Consider the following 23495-nt stretch of genomic DNA (forward strand, 5'->3'; position numbering starts at 1 on the left):
GTTCCTACATGTTTATGAAAAGTAGCATTTGTGGTCAACTCAAACGACAACTCTGAAACCATGTCTGTAATGTAAGTGGTGCTTGTGCACAAAATCTCATTCATACTATTCAGATAAGGGGATGGACTGAAAAGTACAAGGAGAGAGAAACCTTGGTTGAATTTGGTTATACATGAATAAAACATGGCCAGTGGCCTAGTAGCAGTTTTTAATTTCTTTAAGGTAAGATCAAGGCAGTTGAATATTTGCATCAATTTATGTTCCAAGAAGTATGATGTATTAAATGAGCAGCCAAGTGATCAGGGCAAATATCAGTTGCCCCTTTGAATGTTCTTTTTGATCAGAAAGGTGTTTCTTATTTTTATTTGATTTTGTCTTAATGCATATTATATGTCAAGGAGTTGTTTTTATTGTTTGGAGAAGTTTCTATTTCTCTTGGGAATCATTTTCTGAATTATTGAATATGTCCTCAGTTCCTTGTATTGTTTCCTGGTTGGGTAGAGTGGTGAGCATGATTATGAACCAACAACCTGGTCATTATAGCTGTAATGCAGTGTCAAATTATAAATTTATTAGAAATACCTCTGCCATCTGCTTGATGTGTTCACAATCAAAACAACATTCCAGACAAAAGATTTTCCAACCTTGTAATTTTAAACTATATTCTAAATTGGATGAGAGAGGTTCAGGGGGGCATGGTGGGAAGTAGAAAAGTGTGCAAGTGCATGATTAGATTAGATTAGTCACCCTACAGTGTGGAACCAGGCCCTTTGACCCAACAAGTCCACACCAACCCTCCAAAGAGTAACCCACCTAGATCCATTTCCCTCTGACTAATGCACCTAACACTACAGGCAACTTAGTGTGGCCAGTTTACCTGACCTGCACATCATTGGACTGTGGGAGGAAACCGGAGCACCCGGAGGAAATCCACACAGACATGGGGAGAATGCGTAAACTCCACACAGACAGTCGCCCAAGGCTGGCATCAAACCTGGACCCTGGTGCTGTGAGGCAGCAGTGCGAACCACTGAGCCCACCATGCCACCCATAACTGATTTAAAAAGCAGGTTGACATTTCTGATGTAGATTCTTTACAAATTTGTTTTTCAAAAGTCTCTTGAACTGTAGTTTACATTGAGCAGTTTCCCATTGTAACTCTAGATTATCAGCAGTTTCCTCTTTTAACATTTATTTTTAAAGTTATTGACTGTGAGTAATAATTGATAGAAATGCCAGACTAAGAAATGCAGCTCCATTAAGTTTAGATTTTCTCATTTTTATGCTGAAAATGGATCTGTTTAGGACAGAAGTGTTATAACTTTAGTTTCACGTGTTTTTCCTTTGGCAGATTGAATTTGTTTTTAAAACAATTAATTGTGGGACGGCACTTTTAGTTTCTTAACCTCATACACGTCTTTTATTACACAGTATTGCTTTTTCAGTTTAATTGTCAAAAACTTCATATCTTCATAGAATTTTGTTGCATTTTAGTATCATGTTTAGTAGTTAAGTTTATTTTGCTGGGGGTTTCCCCAATTACATCTTTTTTCACCTACCATATCCTAGGGCATGTGGGCGACAAATGCAATGAGTTCCCCTTCCTGGTCTACAGACAGTTATGAATTTCGGGAGAGTATGGTAAAAACAAAGCAACCTCAGAGCACCATTTGGAACATCAAAGTGGTAATTCATATTATTTCAGATTTATATTCCTTTACCATTTTCATTTAGCTTGGGTCTTTCTTTTGTATCTGATAAGGCAGTAGATTTTTGTTTGCCTTTATTCGTTCAGCCATCTCATTTGACATGCATTGTAGCCACTCTGTATTGGGAAAATTGATTTTTCCTTCAAAACGTAATATTGCTTTGGACAGATGATATGTTTGCTCGCTGCCTCTCATTTCCCTTCCTCTTAATAAAAGGGACAGTTCTGCATACAAGACAATAGAGGCTATAGAATCAATGCTCCTATTGTAACATTTTCACTCAAACCACAGTTGTTTCAAGTACAGCTTTTGTTGGGATTTTGAAAATTTCAAATGTCTCTCCTTGAACCATACTGCCAATTCTTGTTTGCCTGTTGTTGACACTGTACAGATTTGGGTTTACAATCTTGGAAGGGTTAATTTTCCATTATTGACTTTTCATCATTTGGTTCTGGAATATTTTCTACATTAATTTCATACAGTACATTTCATTTAGAAACGTCAGGTGTGACTTTCCCTTTATGTAGCTAATGCAGCTCCTGAGCAGTGTGTGGAGTCGACAGCAGTAAAAAGCCCATTGGCCTAATATATCTAGAACATAGAACAGTACAGCACAGAACAGACCCTTCAGCCCACGTTGTTGTGCCAACCATTGATCCTCATGTATGCACCCTCAAATGTCTGTGACCATATGCATGTCCAGGAGTCTCTCAAATGTCCCCAATGACCTTGCTTCCACAACTGCTGCTGGCAACGCATCCCACGCTCTCTCAACTCTCTGTGTAAAGAACCCGCCTCTGACATCCCCTCCATACCTTCCTCCAACCAGCTTAAAACTATGACCCCTCGTGTTTGTCATTTCTGCCGTGGGAAATAATCTCTGGCTATCGACTCTATCTATGCCTCTCATTATCTTGTATACCTCAATTAGGTCCCCTCTCCTCCTCCTTTTCTCCAATGAAAAAAGTCCGAGCTCAGTCAACCTCTCTTCATAAGATAAGCCCTCCAGTCCAGGCAGCATCCTGGTAAACCTCCTCTGAACCCTCTCCAAAGCATCCACATCTTTCCTATAATAGAGCGACCAGAACTGGAAGCTGTTTTCCAAGACGCGGTCTAACCAAAGTTTTATTCTTGTTTTATACACATGAGCCTCCTTCCAGCATTTCTCATCTAACTCTATAAGTGCAACCTTCTCCTGCAGTCTGCCTCATGTACTTATTTAGCTTTCACTTAAATGAAGCAATGTTACATGCTTAACTGCTCCTTGCGGTCTCTAAGAAATGTAATTAGGCATTTAACCATACTGCTTTTCAAGCCAAGTTAGTGTTTTCCACTTTCTTCTCACTGTTCAGGTAGAGCAATTTCTCCTGGATTCTTTATTCTGTTGATGAATTATTTTTAAAGGTATTACCTCCGGTTTTGGACAGTCATTTAGCTGGAAATATTTTCTCAACACTTATACTATTATTAACTCAAAGACTTCTACCAGGTACTCTTTCTAATATTACCATCAGTCTATTAATCAAACTGGTCAACATATCTTAACTATGTGGCAGTAATTTGTCTGCTTTTGAAATCTGTGTCATTTCTCCAAGATCCTTTCCAGACCAGTAGCTGTTGATATAACATACAGTATCATATAAACTGTAACTTGCACGAATTGGAAATTGTTCCAGCCTTATTTGCTGAATACTTATCTGAAGTGCAAAAATATCTAAATTAAATTTTCCATGTGCAGAGAAAGAGCTCTTTGTTCAATTTTACCATGAAGTCCAGCTTCAATTCAGGAAGCAAATTGAACTGAAGCACATAGTGTCACAGGATTAACAAACCCAGCATAGACTATTTGGAATTCAAACTCATCCACTAGTATTCATCTACAATAAGCATGATTAATGTGCGCAAGGCTTGAGCAGATTAAGACTAAGGTCGACTGAGTTACTGACTATACTCTTTGAAATTCTGTTCAAAGAGGTGATTTAACTGGGTCTTGCTGCAAGATTAAACTCCCCAGAGTGAAAGGTAAGTGGAAGAGGATAAAAGGCATGGTCGAAAAACTTATCTACAGTGTGACCAGCAGTGGAGTAATATCACAAATCATAATATGACGTGAGGGCAGAGAAAAAGTTGTTGATTGGTGAATATTCCTAGTCTTTAGAGTAAAAGTAAGGTTTTCGGTCTGTGTTTATGTCTCCAATGTTTTTCTTCTTTCTACTTAAAAATAACTGCTTCAGTAGTTTGTTGACACTGGTGATGTTTTTTTGTTTTTGGTTTCATAAAAACAATAGATCATTAGTGAAGTGTAACGAACAGGGAATTTGGATTCATTAATTTATAAGTTAATGAGATAGAAATGTGATGTGTTGCTGATGTATCATATGGAAGCAGATGGACACTGATGTGATCCATAACTAATGCAACTCTAGTAAGAGTTTGCAACTCAAGGAACTTCATATTTGAGCTGGTGTCTGAGTAACATTGTGCCACATTAGGGAAGGAGCAAGTTACCTGGACACTTTGCTCTAGAGGGCAGTCATACTCCTCAGACTAAGTAATTCAGTTTTGGTCTGTGATCAGAGACAGGAAGGTGTGACTGCAGGTGAGGCAGTTATGTGTACCCAGGAGCTACAATTGAGGATCCTCAGCCCCTGCAATTGCTCAACAGTTGTGTGGTCCTTGCAAGCTGTGGGGACTGCGGGAGGATGAGCAAACCGACCACAGCACGTTAGTAGAGGGAGCCGTTGAAGTGTGGGGATGCAATAGGAATGCAGATTTGGTAGAAGGGCAGTATAATTAAAAGGATAGATAATGTTTTGTGCAGCTGTCAGCAAGAGTCATGAAGGCTGTGTTGCCTGTACAATGTCAGGATTAAGAATATCTCAGGGCTGAAGAAGAATTTGGAAAGGGAAGAAGAGATCATAGAATCATATTGTGCAGAAGAGGCCATCAAGTCTGCATTGACAAGTGAAAAACACCTGACTTGCAACTTAATCCCATTTACAAGCACTTGGTCCATCGCTTTAAATGTTATGATGCGCCAAGTGGTCATCCAGGTAGTTTTTAAAGGTTGTGAGCCAAGTTTGCTCTGCCACCCTCCCAACCTTTCTAGACATCAGCACCCTCTGGGTAAAAAAGGTTTACCTAAGTGCCCCACCAAACCTAATGACACTCACCTTTAAACTTCAGTTTCTTCGTAACTGACCCTTCAACTAAGGGGAACAGCAACTCCTTATCCAGTCTGTCCATATCCTCTCATAATCTTGTACACCTCAATCAGATTTCCTCTTCGTTTTCTGTGCTCCAATGAAAACAACTGAACCTATCCTCATAACCCTTCCTCATAACTTAAATTTTCCATCCCAGGCAGCATCCTGGTGAATCTCCTCTGCACCCCTCCAGCACAAACACGTCGTTCCCTGTAATGTGGCAACTAGGACTACACATGTTACTCCAGCTGTGGTCTCACCAAAGTTCCATACAACTCCTTCATGACTTCTCTGCTTTTGTAATCTATGCCTCCATTGATATACATGTGTCTCATGTGCTTTTTTTCACCACCCTGCTAACATGCCCTTATGCCTTCAGAGATCTATGGACTAACACACCAAAGTCACTGTTCCATAAAACTACTTAGTGTCGTACGTTCATTGAATACTTCTATTTCAAATTATTCCTTCCAAATCTCTGTTTTCAGGGTTAAATTTTGTCTGCCCATTTGACCATTCAATTTACATAAGCATATAAGAATAGGAGCAAGAATTGGCCAGCCAGCCTTTGAGCCTGCTGTGCCATTCATGGCTGATCTTCTTGTGGACTCTGCTCCACTTACTCACCCGCTCGCCATGACCCTTAATCTTGCCTAGCACAAGGTGTAACCTGTATGCCTTACATTGGCAGAGTTCTTTTTCACCTTATGATTTGTATGTCCTTGATTACTATGATCTGCCTGTACTGCTTGCAAACAAAGCTTTTCACTGTATTTAGGTACACATAAAAATTCATCAAACCAATCAATCAAGAATTTGTCCATGTGAACAATAGTGAAGCAGTCAATTCACTGCAAATGCAAGTCATTATCAATACACACAATCTCAACTTTATTTGGAAACAAATTAATTCCGTTATTGCTCAAAAGTCTATATTTGCCTTTAAAACATTAACGAGGAAGCTTCAACTTCTTCACTGGGCTGAGAATTCCAGAGATATAGCACTGCTGCAGAGGAGACAACCGAAGCAGTACAGCAAAATGCTCAACATTGAGGCACTCAAATACCCAGAAAAATAGCCTCATAGTCCGCTCCCCTCCACAAACCTAGTGACCCTCAGCGACGCTGAGTCGCAGGACTCCAGCAGCCTCTGATTCACTGTCAAGATTGCCATCATCAATGCCTACAAAAACCTGATCAGTCACTCAACCAAGAAACACCAACACTGGTTTAATCAGAATGATCAGGAGGTCCAGGAACTGTTAAACATGAAGCATAAAACAACAATCGCGCACAGAGCAAGGCAGGCCTCCAGAGAACTGAAAGCCCAGGTCTAACAACAAACCTCCAACATAAAGAATAGGTGGTGGGTGGAGAAAGCATCGGAGGCCAACAGATGGCTGACAACTGTGACATACATGGTTCCTTCTGTGCTGTAAGATCAAACACCCAAGGCCCCACTCCTCTCTTGGCCAAGGACAGAGTGACTCTTATGAAAGATAAAGAAGCCATCAAACAATGCTGGGGGAAGCACTTGAGAGACTTCCTCAACCAGGGCTCTGTTGTCAATTTGGGCAATGTTGAACGTGTCCATCAACATGCTACACACCATCAGCTCAAACATCCCAGCCCTGCATAAAGTAGAGGGGGCTATCTGCCAGCTTAAGAACAACAGCTGGAGCAGATGGTATCCCTGCTGAGGCATTGAAGTGTGGAGGCAAAGAGCTCCTGTTCCATCTACAAGCCTTTGTCTGCTTTATCCAGGAGATGGAGAGCACCAAGATGCCTCAGTTGTGAACATTTTCATAAAAGGCAATAATTCAACTGTGGTAACTACAGGGGAATCTCCCTACTATCGACCACCAGAAAAATCATTGCCCAATGACCTCCTCAACTATCTCCTCCCAGTGGTTGAGGGATGCTTCCCAGAATTGCAGTGTGGCTTTCGGATGTGGAGGTACATAACCAACATGATTTTCGTCAAACAACAACCACAGAAGAAATGCGGGGAAAAGAGTCAACCACTGTACGTGGCTGCCTTTGACCTTACCGTGAATAGGAAGCATAATGAAGCATCACTCTCCACTTTGGTTGCATCATGAAGTTTATCACCATCCTTTGGCCTGCTCCACGATGACATGGAAGTAAGAGTAATGACAAATGGCTCTGCCACCGACCCATTTCCCGTTCGGGCCAGTGTCAGGCAGGGCTGTGTCATCACCCCAGCACTGTTCTCGATCTACCTCGCTGCAATGCTTCACCTCACCACCAACAAGCTCCCTGCTGGAGTGGAGCTAATTTACAGTATCAGCAGGCAATTATTCACCCTCTGTATTCAAGCCAAGACCAAAGTCACCCAACCATGTCATTAAGCTGCAGTATACAGATAATGTTTGCTTATATTGCAATGTCAGCTATTGTCCCTATTTTTGTCAGAGGCATATGCAAGCTTAGCTCTGAACATCTGGAAGACTAAAGTCCTCCACCAACCTGGCCTGGCATTGTGGAGCAGGCCAAAGGATGGTGATAAAGAGGAAAGATGGAGAGGCCTTAGAGAACATTGACCACTTTCAATGCCTCAATAGTGTCAATTCAGCCAAAGCAGCTAATGATGAAGAGATCCAGCACCACCTCCAGTGTGTTATTGCAGCCTTGGCCATCTGAGGTGTTCGAGGGCAACAGCATCAGATCCAATACCATGATCATGGTTGATAGAACTCTGACGGTTCCTGCCCTCATGTATTGCTCTGAGATGTGGACTGTCTATAGCAGACTCAAGTTGATGGAGCAGAACCACCAGCGCTGCCTGCGCAAGATCGTGTGAATCTGCTGGGAAGAAAGGTACACTAACCAGGCCAACATCCCCAGCATTGAGGCACTGATCACCCTTGATCAGCTGCAATGGGCTGGGAACATCTACATGACTGACAAGAGACTCCCCATGCAGGTGCTGTAATCCCAGGTTCAAAATGTCAGGCAAGGCATAGGTGGAAGAGGAAGTGCTTCAGTGATGCCCTAAAGGGCTCACTGGCAAAACGTAGCGTTTCCACGGACACCGACAAATTCTTGGCCCAAGACTGTCTAAAATGGAGGAGCATCCTGGAAGACACTCTGCACCTTGAGACTTGCTGTGAAGAAAAAGTGGAAGCCAGGCGAAAACAGCAAAAGGAGCGTGTTGCCACACCAATGCCCCACCAACACCCTGCCCACCTTCTGCCCAGAGTGTAACATAACCTGTGGAAGCCACGTCGACCTGTACAGCTGCCTGTGGACTCAGCCTGAGTGCAAGAGAGTCATCTTCATCTGCAAGGGACCATCAATAATGATGAGAATGTAAACAATTCTGGCACTTGAAGTTACAACCTGTCAACCCAAAAACAGATCCCAATGTCAGTCTCCTGTTGGCTTACCAGTCCTTTATCAATGACAATATGTTACTTTCTCCAAAATGAGCTCTTATTTTGCATAATAACCTTTGATATGACACCTTATCAACTTTTGGAATTCCATCCTTTTATCCATTCAGCTTATTACTTCTTCAAATAACTCTAATAAATTCATGAAATAAAATTTTAAGAGTTTTAATTCTGCCTAATCCTATTATAATTTTCAAAATATCCTGTTATAAACCACATTAAGTATAGGATCAAGCAATTTCACTTTTACAGATGTTAGCAAATTGACCAACAGTTTCCTGCTTTCTGCATCTTGTCTTCCTTGAATAAAAGCTGTTTCTCAATCTGCTGGGACCCTACCAGAATCTTGAGGAATTTTGTAAGGTTATATTCAATGTCTGCACTTTCCAGCCAGTTCTTTTAAAACCTTAAAATGGAGGTCATTTGATCTTGGGGACTTGTTACAATGTCACTCTAATAATATTACTAGCAGCTTCTCCCTGGTGTTAGAAAAAATAATTTTCCTTTCTGCTTTTGCCTGTGATTTTTCAAGTACTTTTGGGAAGTTGTCTGAGTCTTCTCCAGTGAAGATGGACTCTCCATTTCTGCCTTTTCCTTGTTTTCCATTATTAATTCCCAGACTCTCTCTCTTTGGATCAATAACTCAAACTTTAATTACTCATTCCTATTGTTAAATCTTATAGAACCTTTGCTTTTTTTTTGTTAGCTTTTTCTCCTCATCCAATTCCTTCCTCTTCATTCATTTTTGAGTTGTTATCTTAATCTGTTCAGTCTTTTGACCTGCCACTGATCTCCGTATTGTACAGTAATTTTTCAGTTTGTTACGATTCTTAATTTTCACATTTAGTTACATTTGGTACATTCTTCTCAAGATGTCTTTCCCAGTGTGATAAATCTTTGTGAGTTATTCATTAATATCTTAAATGTCTGCCATTGCATCGCTACTGGTTTACCTTTTCTACCCTAGGTTCCAGATCATTCTGCATTCATATCCATCATTTGAGTTTATTAACTGGAAAGATCTCAGCTATTTATACCATAATGCTGTGGACTGTCACTGGTCGGTTAATCCAGAGACCCAGTTAATGTTTTTTTTTAGATTAGATTAGATTACTTAGAGTGTGGAAACAGGCCCTTCGGCCCAACAAGTCCACACCAACCCGCCGAAGCACAACCCACCCATACCCCTACATATACCCCTTACCTAACACTACGGACAATTTAGCATGGCCAATTCACCTGACCCGCACATCTTTGGACTGTGGGAGGAGCACCCGGAGGAAACCCACGCAGACACTGGGAGAACGTGCAAACTCCACACAGTCAGTCGCCTGAGGGACTGTTCTGGGACCTGGGTTCGAATCCTGCCATGGCAGATGGTGGAACTTGAATTCTTAAATAAAAAGAAATCTGGAATTAAATGTCTAACATGACCATGAATCTGTTATTGATTATCGGAAAGGCCCTTCTGGTTCAATAATGTCCTTCAGGGAAGAAAACTGCCATCCTTAGCTTGTGTGGCCTACATGAGCTCCGACCCACAGTAATGAGGTTGAATTTTAACTGCTCTCTGGGCAATTAGGGGTGGACAGTAAGTGCTGCCTAGCCAGTGACACGCTCACTCCATGAATGAATGAATAAATTTTTAAAAAAGTTTTGGTAATGCAACTAATGCAGGGAGCTACTTTAGACTCTCAAAGGCCCATTCTTTTTTAGCCTTAACTACTGACAACCAATTGCTTTCAATGTCATTTAAAATTGTTGTTCCCATTTTGTTCATTAATGTTATATTCTGTGTCTTGAGGTACTTTTTTTTCATTTGTCTTCAGAATAGTTCTCTTTCAGTAAAGTTGCAGATTATATTTCATTCCTGACCAGTTGAACAATAGTTATTTGAATTTTCTTTTGTAGCTCCTTTTGTGGCGTGAAACACTGAGAAAATTATGAATGCGCTCACTACATTGCTGGCCAAATATAGAAAGTCTTCTGTATCTGAGGCTTTATGAGGAATTCTTCCAATTTGCTGTTTAACTGTTAAGGATCGTGCTTTTGTTACCTAACTCATAGCTGTTCTCATGAATCGCAGGAGACTGGTGTCCAAAGGTACCCAGGTCTCACTGCACATGCCCCTCTCTCAACTTATAGCCATTCTGACAATTGCATTCCTGTGGTTGTTACCAAACTGGATGACCTCACGTTTATAAACATTATAATGCTCCAGCCATGCATTTTCTAACTCTGTGCTTATCCAGATTTAGCATTTCTGAGAATGTAACTCTGAAGATGGACAAGGGAGATCCAGTAGATGTAGTGTACCTAGACTTTCAGAAAGCTTTTGATAAAGTCCCACATAGGAGGTTAGTGAGCAAAATTAGGGCGCATGGTATTGGGGGCAAAGTACTAACTTGGATTGAAAGTTGGTTGGCTGATAGGAAACAAGGAGTTGTGATAAACGGCTCAATTCTGGAATGGCAGACGGTGACCAGAGGGGTACCGCAGGATCAGTGTTGGGACTGCAGCTTTTTACAATATATATTAATGATATAGAAGATGGTATTAGTAATAACATTAACAAATTTGCTGATGATACTAAGCTGGTTGGCAGGGTGAAATGTGATGAGGATGTTAGGAGATTACGGGGTGACCTGGACAGGTTAGGTGAATAGTCAGATGCTTGGCAGATGCAGTTTAATGTGGATAAATATATGGTTATCCACTTTGGCAAGAAGAGGAAGGCAGATTGCTACCTGAATGGAATCAATTTAGGTAAAGGGGCAGTACAAAGAGATCTGGGTGTTCTTGTACACCAGTCAATGAAGGTAAACATGCAAGTACAGCAGGTAGTGAAGAAGGCAAATAGCATGCTGGTCTTCATAACAAGAGGGATGGAGTATAGAAGCAAAGAGGTTCTTTTGCAGCTGTACAGGGCTCTGGTGAGACCACACCTGGAGTATTGTGTGCAGTTCTGGTCTCCAAATTTGAGGAAAGACATTCTAGCTATTGAGGGAGTGCAGCGTAGGTTCACGAGGTCAATTCCTGGAATGGCGGGACTATCTTACGCTGAAAGACTGGAGCGACTTGGCTTGTATACCCTTGAGTTTAGAAGACCTGAGAGGGGATCTGATTGAGACATATAAGATTATTAAAGGATTGGACACTCTGGCAGCAGGAAACATGTTTCTGCTGATGAGTGAATGCCTAAGCAGAGGACACAGCTTAAAAATAAGGGGTAGACCATTTAGGACAGAGATGAGGAGAAACTTCTTCACCCAGAGAGTGGTGGCTGTGTGGAATGCTCTGCCTCAGAGGGCAGTGGAGGCCCAGTCACTGGATTCGTTTCAGAAAGAGTTGGATAGAGCTTTGAAGGGTAGTGGAATCAAGGGTTATGGAGATAACTGGATCATTGGTGCTGGAAGAGCACAGCAGTTCAGGCAACATCCAACGATCAGCGAAATTGACGTTTCGGACTGATTAAGGATGATCAGCCATGATCATATTGAATGGTGGTGCAGGCTCGAAGGGCAGAACGGCCTACTCCTGCACCTGTTGTCTATTGCATCCTCTTCATAACTCACTCTCCCAGCCAGTGTCGTGTCATCTGCAAATTTGGAAGTATTGCATTTAGGTCCCACATTTAAATCATTACTATATGAATAGCTGAAGACTTAGCACTAATCCTGTGGTACCCATTAGTCCCTGCCTACATTCAGAAAGAAATCCATTTTTTCTTCCTCTGTTTTCAGTCGCTAACCAGTTTTCTATCCATATCCACAATCCCATGCATTTTAAATTTACCTGTTCCTTACATGGAACGGTTGAAAGCCTTCTGAAAGTCCAAATGAACAATATCCATGGGCTCCTCCTCATCATCCCTGCTAGTCACATCCTTGAAAAAAAATTCCAATGAATTTCCCTTTTGCAAGTTCAAACTGATTCTCTCTGATTCTGCCACCATTTTCCAAATGCTCAGCTAATAATTGTTATAATGATTGCTGACATTTCCCATGACTGACATTAGATTGAGTGGTCCATAATTCCTAGTTTTCTCTCTACTGCCCTTCTTACAATACCTGCTGTCCAACCTGCAGGAGCTGTCCCAGAATCTACTGAATTTTGGAAAATGACCACCAATGCATTCACTATTTCTATGACCACTTTCTTAAGTATTCTGGGACGTACATGATCGGGGCTAGGGATTTATCAGCCTTCAATCCCCTTCTGGCCTTCCAGCCCTGATGAAGGGCTTTTGTCCGAAACGTTGATTTTCCTACTCTTCGGATGCTGCCTGACCTGCTGCTTTTCCAGCACCACTCTAACTCATCCTTCAATCCCCATCAATTTTTCCAACAGCATTTACCCATTAATACTGATTTTTTTTTTTCCCCAGTTTCTACCTCACAAAATCTTGTGTTTCCTATCCATGTCCTCCTTTATGAGCACAACCACAAGTATGTATTAGTTGGTCACCCATTTCTTTGTGACCCATTATGAGTTCCCCTGTTTCTGACTACTACATATGTCATCACCAATCTTTTTCACTTCATATTCTACAGACACTGTCACAGTATGCATCCCACAAATTTACACTCGTACTCTTTTTATTTTCTCTTTTTTGATCAATCCCTTTGTCCTCCTTTTATTAAATTCTGAAATTCTCCCACTCCCAAGGTCTACTTTTTTTCTGGCCAATTTCATTGCCGCTCCCTTGGTTCTAATACTACTTCTAACTTCTCTTGTAAGCAGTGGTTTGGCCACTTCTCCTATTTTACTTTAGTGCCAGACAGAAATGAATCCTTGTTACAGTTCACCCATGCACTCTTTGAATGTTCACCATTGCTCTTCAACAGCCTTCCCTTTAAGTAATGTTCCCCAATCAATCATAGCCAACTCATGCCATCGTTGTTTCCTCTCTTTAGATTTAAGACCCTTGTCTCGGAATCAACTACGTCACTCTCTATTTTGAATTCTATCATGATCATTCATCCCCAGGCAACCTTTCACAGGCAGATTGCCAATCGTTCACATTTCTCCATGTGTCCATTTGTCAGACTTTGCCCACTCACTCAATCTGTCTGTATAAATGTGCAACTTCCTTGTATCCTCTTCCCAACATAGTTTTCGTCTACCTATGTATTTTGAATGGCGTTAAATTCCAACATCTGAACTGCATAAATTTAAACTTCTGATCAGCCAGAATGGCTCACTGGGACTTGGTAGGATAAGATACTAATGGGTTTGAGGTTCTTCAGTTTGTTTTAGTTGGTTGTGCTTTCACCTGTGACCCAGAGGTTGTAGCTTTAAGCTCCACTGTGGATGTAAACACAAAAGTTAGGCTGACACTTCAGTGCATGGCTGAGGAGGATGTTACTGCCTGAAGTACGTACTTGATTGTGTTGTCTTTTTGTAATCTCCATGGGTCTTAACATACATGTACTTATTTACTGGTTTCCCAATATGGCCAATCATATGTTTTATCTATACTAAATTTAGAATAAAAGATTCTTTATCAAGGCTTCTTAATAAACATCTGACAATAATAAACATAATGTTTAATATAAAATAAAACTTACTTTTCAAAGATGATTTGATTAGCATGTGCTTAAATATGAAAAAAAAATTCATCCCTCTAAATAACCCAACCCGTGCACACTGCAGATTTCTCTTTGCAGAGATTCACTCTTTTTAAGACAAAATCTTAGTTCTTGAAGCCAAGAAGGATAAGGTGTGAGATGTTCAGATCCTCTTGGTCTGACATTCTGGCACACAGACGGATATTTCTGAACACCAGCAGTTGTAGCTGGTTACCTATGCAGCTGCTCAGGAACTATCAAAGCAATTGGACCAACACTTGGAATCTCGATGATTCACAACAAAAATGTTACTTTCTAGATACAGGAGAGCTGAGCTCTGAAGCTTTTTGTTCAGCAGGCTGATCACCAATTATTCCAATCTCCGAAATACATGCTGCAACTTGAATCAGAAACCCAGGCAGTGATCTTTCATAAACAAGCAATTAACACATGACATGTGATGACCATGAAATGCATTTTTTAAAAAATTCCAAGGTCTTTTCATTGACCTCTTTGTGTTTAAAAAAAAATCCAAATCCAAGTAACTACAATCCTTCAAAGTTAAGTCCATAAAGATGGCTGTGTATGAAGGCTTCGCAGCATGCTTTGGAATGTTGGCATCTTTAAGTCTGTTGCTGTTCTTCTGGTTGGTGGAGATCACAGATTTGAGATCTGCTACAAAGGAATCTACTACAATAGACATTATATGCAGTCAATGAGATGATGGGCATTTTTGCTAAGGGAGGAGGTGCCAGTCAAACACCCCTTTCATGGGTGGTATCTGATTTCTCCAGTGATGGCACAGCTGTCCCTATCCAGACAAATGAAGCATGTTCCATCACACAGTTGACTTGTACCTTTATTTTTTATTAATTAATTCATTCATGGGATCCCTAACTGTTATCAAAGGTGATGGTGATCTGTTACCTTGAAACACAACAGTCCTTGAAGTGTGACAACACCCAGAGTGCTATTTGAAAGGGGCTTCCAGGAACTACACCCAATTACTGTGAATGAATGGTGATATATTTCAAAGTTAGAATGGCATGTGGTTTGGAGAGGAAGTTGCAGGTGGTGGTATTCAAAGATCCCTGCAAGCTGTGCAGCTGAGCCATTCTGAAAATCCATGCCTGGTATCCACTTCCAGAAGTCACTGACATACGTGGATCCCTGAGGTCCCCACAGAAGAAAGAAATAGCAGGAAGTCTATGTCCCCATACATCTGCCCTCATCCTTCATGGAAAGAGAGAGGTTTAGAATAGTTTGTGGAAAGAGCTCTGGTGAGTCCCTGTGGTGGATCATATAGGTGGTACTCACTATTGCCACACTATGTCATTGGTGGAGGAGGGAGAGGGATATAAATGCTGAGGATGGTGGATGGGCTGCCAATTAAGTTGGCTACTTTACCCTGGATGATTTCAAGTTTTAAGAGTGTTAATGAAGCAGCACACTTTTACCACATTCCCGACTTGTATTTGATAGATGGTGAACAGACACTGGGGAGGCATGAAGTGAGTTGCGCGCTAGAGAATTCCTAGCCTCTGACTTAACCTTGTAGCCACAGTATTTATGGCTGGTGATTTTATTGAACTCCGATTTCACCATCTGCAGTGTAAGTAGCAAGGATTCTAATCCATGTTCCCAGAGCATTAATTTGGGACTCTGGTTTACCTATCCAATACCATTTCCTTTACACCATCTTCTTCACTATGCTTCAGGCATGGAATAACCTATGTCTCTGTTTGAAGAGACTGTGTTCTGGTCAATATCTTTCTCTGAACATACTTTAAAACAATGTTTTATTTACTTTTTTACTAGTGCAAAGAACCTGATGTATTGTTCACAAAAGAGAATGAGTTTTTAAAATAAACAATGAGCTGTGAAGCAATTTGAAATGTAGTAGAGTATTCTGTGAATACAATTTGAGTACAAAATTTGAGGCCTTTGTGCTCAAGCATTATAATCTCATTTGCTTGTAGGGGAGTTACATTTTTTTTGAAGCACAAGGTAACAGTGCAAACTTTGGAAATAGTGCACAGAACATTAACTGGGTTAGCCTGAACATCAAAATGAGTTCCAAGGAAAAGATTTCTTTAAAAAACTTCAGACTTTTCTGCCTTGCAAGAGTGAGGGAATTTCATAGGTACAAGTTAAATAGAGAGATTAGTTCAAAAAAATGTTACATTATTGATGGGAACTCAATGGACACGAAGTATAAATAAGTAAAAATATAATTTCAGAATCTTGTAAAAATATACTTCAATGGTAATTCATAACACCATTCTAAAATGGATGCTTGAGGTAATACTTCTTGAATCATTTGCACGAGTGTTAAATGCAATAAAAAGTTCCATAACCTCCAGTAGAGATTTACAAAATTTATGTTGAATACTCTCTTTCGACAGTTAAAAATTACACAACACCAACACAACGAGCTTATTTGGAAGTACAGGTGATTGGAGTGCCCTTGCTCCTTCAGCTAGCTAGTGGGGCAGGATCTTAGGACACAGAATTTATAGTAAAAGATCAAAGTGCTGTACAACTGATGCAATGTATTGAACAAAACTAGATTGCTGTTAAGTCTTTAATCACTTAAGATAGGTTGCAGGTTTCAATTCATTAATATATAAATCCCAGAACTACTTTCCAGTCACAAAACCTTAACTACCTCAGGAAAGTAAAAAAAAAGTGACATCTCAGCTAGACAATGCATTAAAGATGTGAGGTTAGAATCTCTGTGTTCCAACCTTGAGTTAGACTTGTTCTATTTCCAAAGGAGGAATTTATAAAATGTCACATTGGACTGACACAATCCGTAGGCAGTCCATGTCGGACTATGAGCTGGTGTTGTGATTTTTAATTTTGTCCATCCTCGGCCAAAACCTCGTGCACATCATGTCTCTCAACAGTGGTGGTCTTTGTTATTATGGTTTCTTTGTTTGATCCTTTAACCCTAGTAATGAAAAGCAATCAAATGCTGAGTGAAACATTGGGGTTCTCCAGATTTGTAATTGTTGCAGCTGAAAGTTAAAGATCTCTCATTCATATGAGTCATCTCTGTGAACATTCTGTCCTATTCCAGAAAGAAGGTTATGCTAAATGATTTTGCTGAGGAAAACCATTTTAGGTTAGATTTTGTCTTAAGTGAAGTATCAGTTGACTCATTTTGAGCGTGCGCGCAGGTCATTTTTCATATTTATATGAAATGAAGTTTATCGTAGAGGAATGTGAAACTACAAAATGTCAGCCTGCAAATAACCTTGACTTGAAACAGCGTCTACTTTTCTATGATAATACTTTTCGTCAAGAGGGTGAGAATCTTTTGCCAGAAAATGAGTAGCAAGATCCAAGACTGTCTTGTACTGTTTCTGACAGTTTGATTCAATGACCTTCGTGTTTTTCTATTAGCATAATATAACTTTGTTTATTTGTTTTGTGATCATTGGAAGCCATCTAAGAATGAAGAATGTTAACCTGAAAGTTATAATATGTGTATTTTCAAAAAGGTTATGTGCAAAGATATTTTATTGCACTATTAATACTGATTACAGATTTCAATGTGAAGGCTTATTTAGATCCCTGCAATCCAAATTTGTTGGGAATGAAAAGGCTATCCAGGAACTTTTTTGATTCTTAAGTCCCATCTTTTCTCCCCTTCTTTTCAAACAGCAGTATAATTTACATGACTGCGAAGATAAGGAAGGACAAATTAACCCAGTATCTTGCCCTTAATTGCAGTCCAGTGATCAACTTGAAAATGAGGACAAAGAAAGCATGTTGTGGTGCTTACCAAGAGCTGGTTTTGTTTTCTGGACTTGCAAAGTGAAGAATATGTGTTTGCACAAGATGCCAAATTTGGCTGAGACTCAGTGCTTTGCTTCACTCACCCACCCCACCTATCAAACACAGAGATAGATGGCTGCAGGAGGGGAGGAACATATCAATTGCTTAAACAAAAGTCAGATAGAGGCAGTAATATTTTATTTTTAGGAATTATTTTGTCAGTAATAAGCTCTTGTGAAGCAATTCATAATAATTTTCATAGAACTTTTGTGTAGCATACAAGTCCTTGAGGCAGACTAAGTTTTGTTTTCAAGGGAAATACTTTATTTGGAAGTAACAATGAGATTCTCCTTCCTTTCTTGCATGTCATTCCTTATAACCTCTTCAATTGACCAGTTTATTGCTGATTCTCGGTATTGCAGGTTAACACTTAACTTACAAAAGTGTCCTATCAAACAGGTATAAAAACTGAACCAAGAAGTTGCTAATTTGCAATATGTTTGGGAAAAAAATCACATTTTGCCAGCTGACAGCATAAAAGCTTTTGAAGTACACTATTCTTGTATTTGCTTTCTTATTAAAGATGTATTTAAAACATAAAATAGGGCGCACGTCACAGTGGTTAGCACTGCTGCTTCACAGCAGCAGATACCTGGGTTCAATTCCCGCCTCAGGCGACTGTCTGTGTGGAGTTTGCGCGTTCTCCCTGTGTCTGCGTGAGTTTCCTCCGGGTGCTCGGGTTTTCTCCCACAGCCCAAAGATGTGCGGGTCAGGTGAATTGGCCATGCTAAATTGCCCGTAGTGTTAGGTAAGGGGTAAATGTAGGGGTATGGGTGGGTTGCGCTTCGGCGGGTCAGTGTGGACTTGTTGGGCCGAAGGGCCTGTTTCCACACTAAGTAATCTAATCTAATCTAATAAAATATTTTCATGAAATAGGTGGTAATAAAAGCAGATAACAGCATTTTTTTGATAGTTTTTATCCAAAATGTTTGCTACTTCATTATTTTTGACATTCTTTCATGTCATGAGTCTTGCAGACAAGGCTGAAGTCTGGTGCCCATCCCTGATTGTTCTTAAAGTGAATCAGGGGGAGTTGGTTGAGTAGTGTAATGTCAGTAGACTGGCTAATGTTAGAGAAGCAGGCTATTTGGTAAAATTTGAATTCATTAAGAATTTGGGATAAAAGTAAACCTGACTGTTGATTTTCATAAAAGTTCATCAGATTTACTTGTCCTCTGGGGAAAGAAGTCTGACATCCTTACCTGGTCTGGCCCACATGTGACTCATCATTGTGTTTGGCTCTTAATACTGTCTGGGTAATTAGGGGTGGGCAATAAATGCTGGCCTGGCCAGTAGCATCCACCCTGTATGAACAGATTTTTAAGAACCCGATAAAAATGCGCCACATCACTGTGGGTGTGGAGTTACTAGGTCAAGCAAGCATCAGCTTCTCCCTTCTCTAAATAACATCCATGAACCCAATTAGTCTGGTAATGATATTGGTAATTGTTGTCACAGTCGTCATTTCTAAGACTAATTTTATAGTGCAAATTTATTAATTATTTTAAAATTACACCAGCTGCCATGGTGTTATCTGGGCACTATTGCTCTGAAAAACTAGTTCAGTGACATTACAGTGTGTGATTGTTTACTTCTTTAAAAATATATCCTTTTCAGTATTACAGAAACATTTGTCATTTTTGCATATTGCAAAGTGAATGGAGGGTAGGCGTTAATGATCCCACTCCGTCTAAACCGCTAACCACTGAACTCTTCTACCTAGCTCCTTTGTAAGCTAACATGAAAAATTACTCTTGAGGTTCTGTTCCTATCCCCTTCAAATTTGCTGTCATCAACCCTCTCCACCAAAGTAACAACCATTGATATCTCTGTCCTTGTAGACACTTTTACTGCCCATTCCCAGCCACTTTTTGTTTTCATCATATGTTGTTCCCTTCATACTTAATGCCCAATGCAGTCTTTGCTGGCATCCCCTTGTCTGCAAGACTCATGTCATGAAAGAATGTCAAGATGAAGGGCTTTTGCCCGAAACGTCGAATTTCCTGCCCCTTGGATGCTGCCTGACCTGCTGAGCTTTTCCAGCAACACATTTTCAGCTCCCACATTGTACCTTCAGTAAATTTGTGGTGATTCAAAATTTATCCATATCTCAATTTGCACTAAATCCCATTCACCTTGGTTTTCTTGTTGCCCCATTATAGCCTTTTTTTTAAACAATTCCTCAATTTTAGTATTATTTGTTTTCAGATCCCTCTTGATCCAGATCCCTCCTTAACTCTAACTTCATCTGGTCTGTAACACTGAATTACTTGTGTTCCTCTGGTTCTAACCACTTGTATACTCTCAATTGTAATTGCCTCATTATTGGTAGCCATGCATTCAGATGACAAAGCCACACGCTCTGCAGTTGCCTCCTTGAATCTTGCCACATCTCTGTCTCACCTTGTACTATTTAATACACTCCTTCATTCCCACCTGTTTGAAGCTTCAGGTCATCTTACCTGATAGTTTGTTTTTATTGCTCAGTATCTTTACTGTGGTATATAATGCCCCTATGTAACATGAGTTTGCTTTATTGTTTTGATGACTTATACATAAATGCAAGTTGTTAATAGCCTTGAGAAATATAGGGGTACATTGTATTCAAAACAAGACTTTTCTGAAGTATTGTTTTCAATAGGGTCGTGGTGCTGGCTTTCCTGGGAAGAAGAGACCACGTGGTACAGGACACTCTGGACGGGGAGTTAGAGGCAGGTCGAAATTGAAAAATGGTATTGGTGCTGCTATAACACCAGGAGTAAGTGTACACCATTTCTATTTCTCCATTTGGATATGGACTTTAATTATCTAAAGGGAAATTATTGTTCCAGTTGAACTATTTTCATATTACCGATGATTATCTGATGTAACTAGTTAGTTGTCGTGTTGATCCTGGTAGGAAGGCATTTTATTGGCTCTGTCAATTGTGTGTGTACTACTACATTCTGCTTTTTGGTTTTAATGTTCTCTGGCTACTGTTAGCATGTTTGTAATATTATCACTTGACTTCACTCTGCTGGAGCTTCTATGGATTTTATAGACTCTGAAATGTTGCTTTTCCACCAGACAGGTGAGTGCAAAGGAAGAATGTCCTTTGACAAATAAGTACTTTACAGACATTTTGTTTTATAATTATCCAGTGTTATCAGTCCATTTATTAAATACCTTTTATGGTACTCCTCCCCCAATTGAGTTTAAAATGCTGAATTTCCCACTAATATACTGAAATGATGGAAGTGGAATCATTATCCTTTTTATAGTACAGCTAAATAAGGAGTGAATTCTCATCTTGCAAATGCTTTCTCTCCCCATTTTTACCTGGTTTAGTAAAATCATTTATGTGAAAAATTGTTTTGCTACCTTTGTTTCTTCTGATTTATTTAAGAGCCATCACTTAGGGGAGTTTCAAGAATCCTTAACTAATGGATTGACTTGTTGTAATAAGCATCTTGAAAGCATGACATTGCAGAATTTTTCTTTGCAGAATTATTTAAAGATTTGTATGTCTCCAAGACAAGTTTAATGTCAGAAGGCCCCATTGGAAACAAGGAAAAAACAAAATAAAAGAATGATTGATTAAAAACAACAGAAAATAATTAATTTAAGATTATATATGCAAACCTTCACTCGAAAATGAGGTATCATTCAGGTCTTGGAGTGATTTTTATCTTATGAGCTTCTACTCACCAAAGTAGTATATCCTGATTTTAAATAAAAATGTTTTGATCAAAATGTAATAGATCCTGGAATTAGCAGCAAAACTTTGCAAAGAAACCTGATATCTTGTTCAGAGATGATTGATAAACAATAGGAGCTGCCAGTGAGTGATCTAATTAACTGCATTCAGTGCTGGGACCATACAATCCTGTAAAGCTTTAATTCCTTGTCCATGTTGGTTTAACTGGTCTTACTCCAGTGAAATGAGCGGTTTGGTGAAAGTTATTGCTCAGCAGCCTCTACTGACAACATAGATCTGAGAGAGATTTGGCAAGGTCTGGTCTAGATTTGGGCTGGTCTGGAATTGCTCCTAGTTTAGCTAAGACAGCATTAGGAAAATAATTTTGATTAGTTGTTGAATGCTCATAAGCAAAAAACTGTTTCATAGCTGTTGCATCCTGTCTAAGGCACAAGTCAGGAGTGTGATGCCTGGATGGGTGCAGCTCAACAACACTCAAATTTGATGCCATCCAGGACAGAGTAGCCGCTTGATTTGCACTACATGCACAAACATCCAGTCTCACCACCACCAATGTGTACTCTCTACAAGATGCACTGCAAAACCCTACCAAGATCCTTAGATGGCACTTTCCAAGTGCACAATAATTTCCATCTAAAAGGACAAGAGCTGCAGCTATATGGGAACACCACTGCAAGTCCCCTCCAAGCCACTCACCATCCTGACTTGGGAATATACTGTCTTTCCATAGCTGTGGTCAAAATCCTGGAACTACTTCCTAAGGGCATTGTGGATAAACCTCCAGCATGTGAACTGGAATGGCTTAAAAAGGCCTCTCAGCACTACCTTCTCAAGGGCTACTAGGAATGGGCAATAAATGCTGGTCAACCAATGATGTTGATATCCCACCTATGAATAATCAAAGAAGTTGCTACTGAGGGATGGGGTGCAGTGGGTCTTATAGATCAGGAATGATCCAGCATGACTTTGGACTTCCATTTGATTGAGGCTATGATATAGCAGAACATTGGATTGCTAGCTGATGGGATAATTTCCTTAAAAGGGTCATTGCAAGAGGAGTTTCAAGAGGTTGCTCTTGCAAGGGATCATGACAGTCCTATTGATATACAAATATTCAACATGTTTAGATTTAATAAAACAGCAATTTACCTGCACTGTTTGAAGCATGTTCTGGAGTAACACCATGCTAAGAAAGGTCACTGGGTACTTTTCACTTTGTGTTTTAAAGATAAATGAGTTTTTGTTTAAATCAGAAAAGATGACTAGTAGTAATTGTGCACATTCCGTTGTAGGTTGGTGCCATGGAAATGACGGTCAATAAGGATGAGGATGAAAACTCAATGCATAACACTGTTGTTTTGTTCTCTACAAGTGACAAATTTACTTTGAAACAGGTAAGGAATGTCCTCAGTTTAAATAATAAATTATTGGATTAGCAGAAATCTTTTTAACTATAACAGTCTACAATGTAGTCTTAAAAATTAGGGCTTCTGGGACTTGGGCAAATATGTTCATGGATTGAGGATTTGTTAACAGAATAGGGCTAAATGGTCACTTTTTCAATGGCAGACTTTGAGCCTGTGATGGTACTGAAAGACTATATGCCTTGGCCTTGGTTATTGACAGTTTATGATCAGTGGCAGAGTTTAATTTGAATAAATCTGAGGTGCTGCATTTTGGAAAGGCAAATCTTAGCAGGACTTATGCACTTAATGGTAAGGTCCAGGGGAGTGTTGCTGAACAAAGAAACTTTGGAGTGCAGGTTCATTGCTCCTTGAAAGTGGAGTCACTGGTAGATAGGGTAATGAAGAAGGCGTTTGGTATGCTTCCCTTTATTGGTTAAAGCATTGAGTGTAGGAGTTGGGAAGTCTTGTTGCAGCTGTACAGGACATTGGTTAGGCCACTTTTGGAATAGTGTGTGCAATTCTGGTCTCCCTCTTATTGGAAGGATTTTGTGAAACTTGAATGGGTTCAGAAAAGATTTACAAGGATGTTGCCAGGGTTGGAGGCTTTGAGCTATTTGGGGAGGCTGAACAGACTGGGGCTGTTATCCC

At 40.0% G+C, this 23495-nt stretch overlaps 1 protein-coding gene across 5 annotated transcripts in view; it reads left to right on the forward strand.

The window, feature by feature from the left end:
* The window catches only part of kmt2ca (lysine (K)-specific methyltransferase 2Ca), a 590636-nt gene that overhangs the window by 407276 nt on the left and 159865 nt on the right, over positions 1 to 23495 (forward strand). For 4 of the 5 annotated variants that reach the window (XM_060825139.1, XM_060825142.1, XM_060825140.1 and 1 more), the window contains exons 15-17: positions 1570 to 1686; positions 20386 to 20502; positions 22734 to 22835. In XM_060825139.1, the coding sequence (XP_060681122.1) occupies positions 1570 to 1686; positions 20386 to 20502; positions 22734 to 22835 (336 nt within the window). The remainder of the gene's footprint in view (positions 1 to 1569; positions 1687 to 20385; positions 20503 to 22733; positions 22836 to 23495) is intronic. The other variant, XM_060825144.1, reaches the window with a different exon arrangement.

This window comes from Hemiscyllium ocellatum, chromosome 5 (assembly GCF_020745735.1).
Source record: "Hemiscyllium ocellatum isolate sHemOce1 chromosome 5, sHemOce1.pat.X.cur, whole genome shotgun sequence".
Taxonomy (NCBI): domain Eukaryota; kingdom Metazoa; phylum Chordata; class Chondrichthyes; order Orectolobiformes; family Hemiscylliidae; genus Hemiscyllium; species Hemiscyllium ocellatum.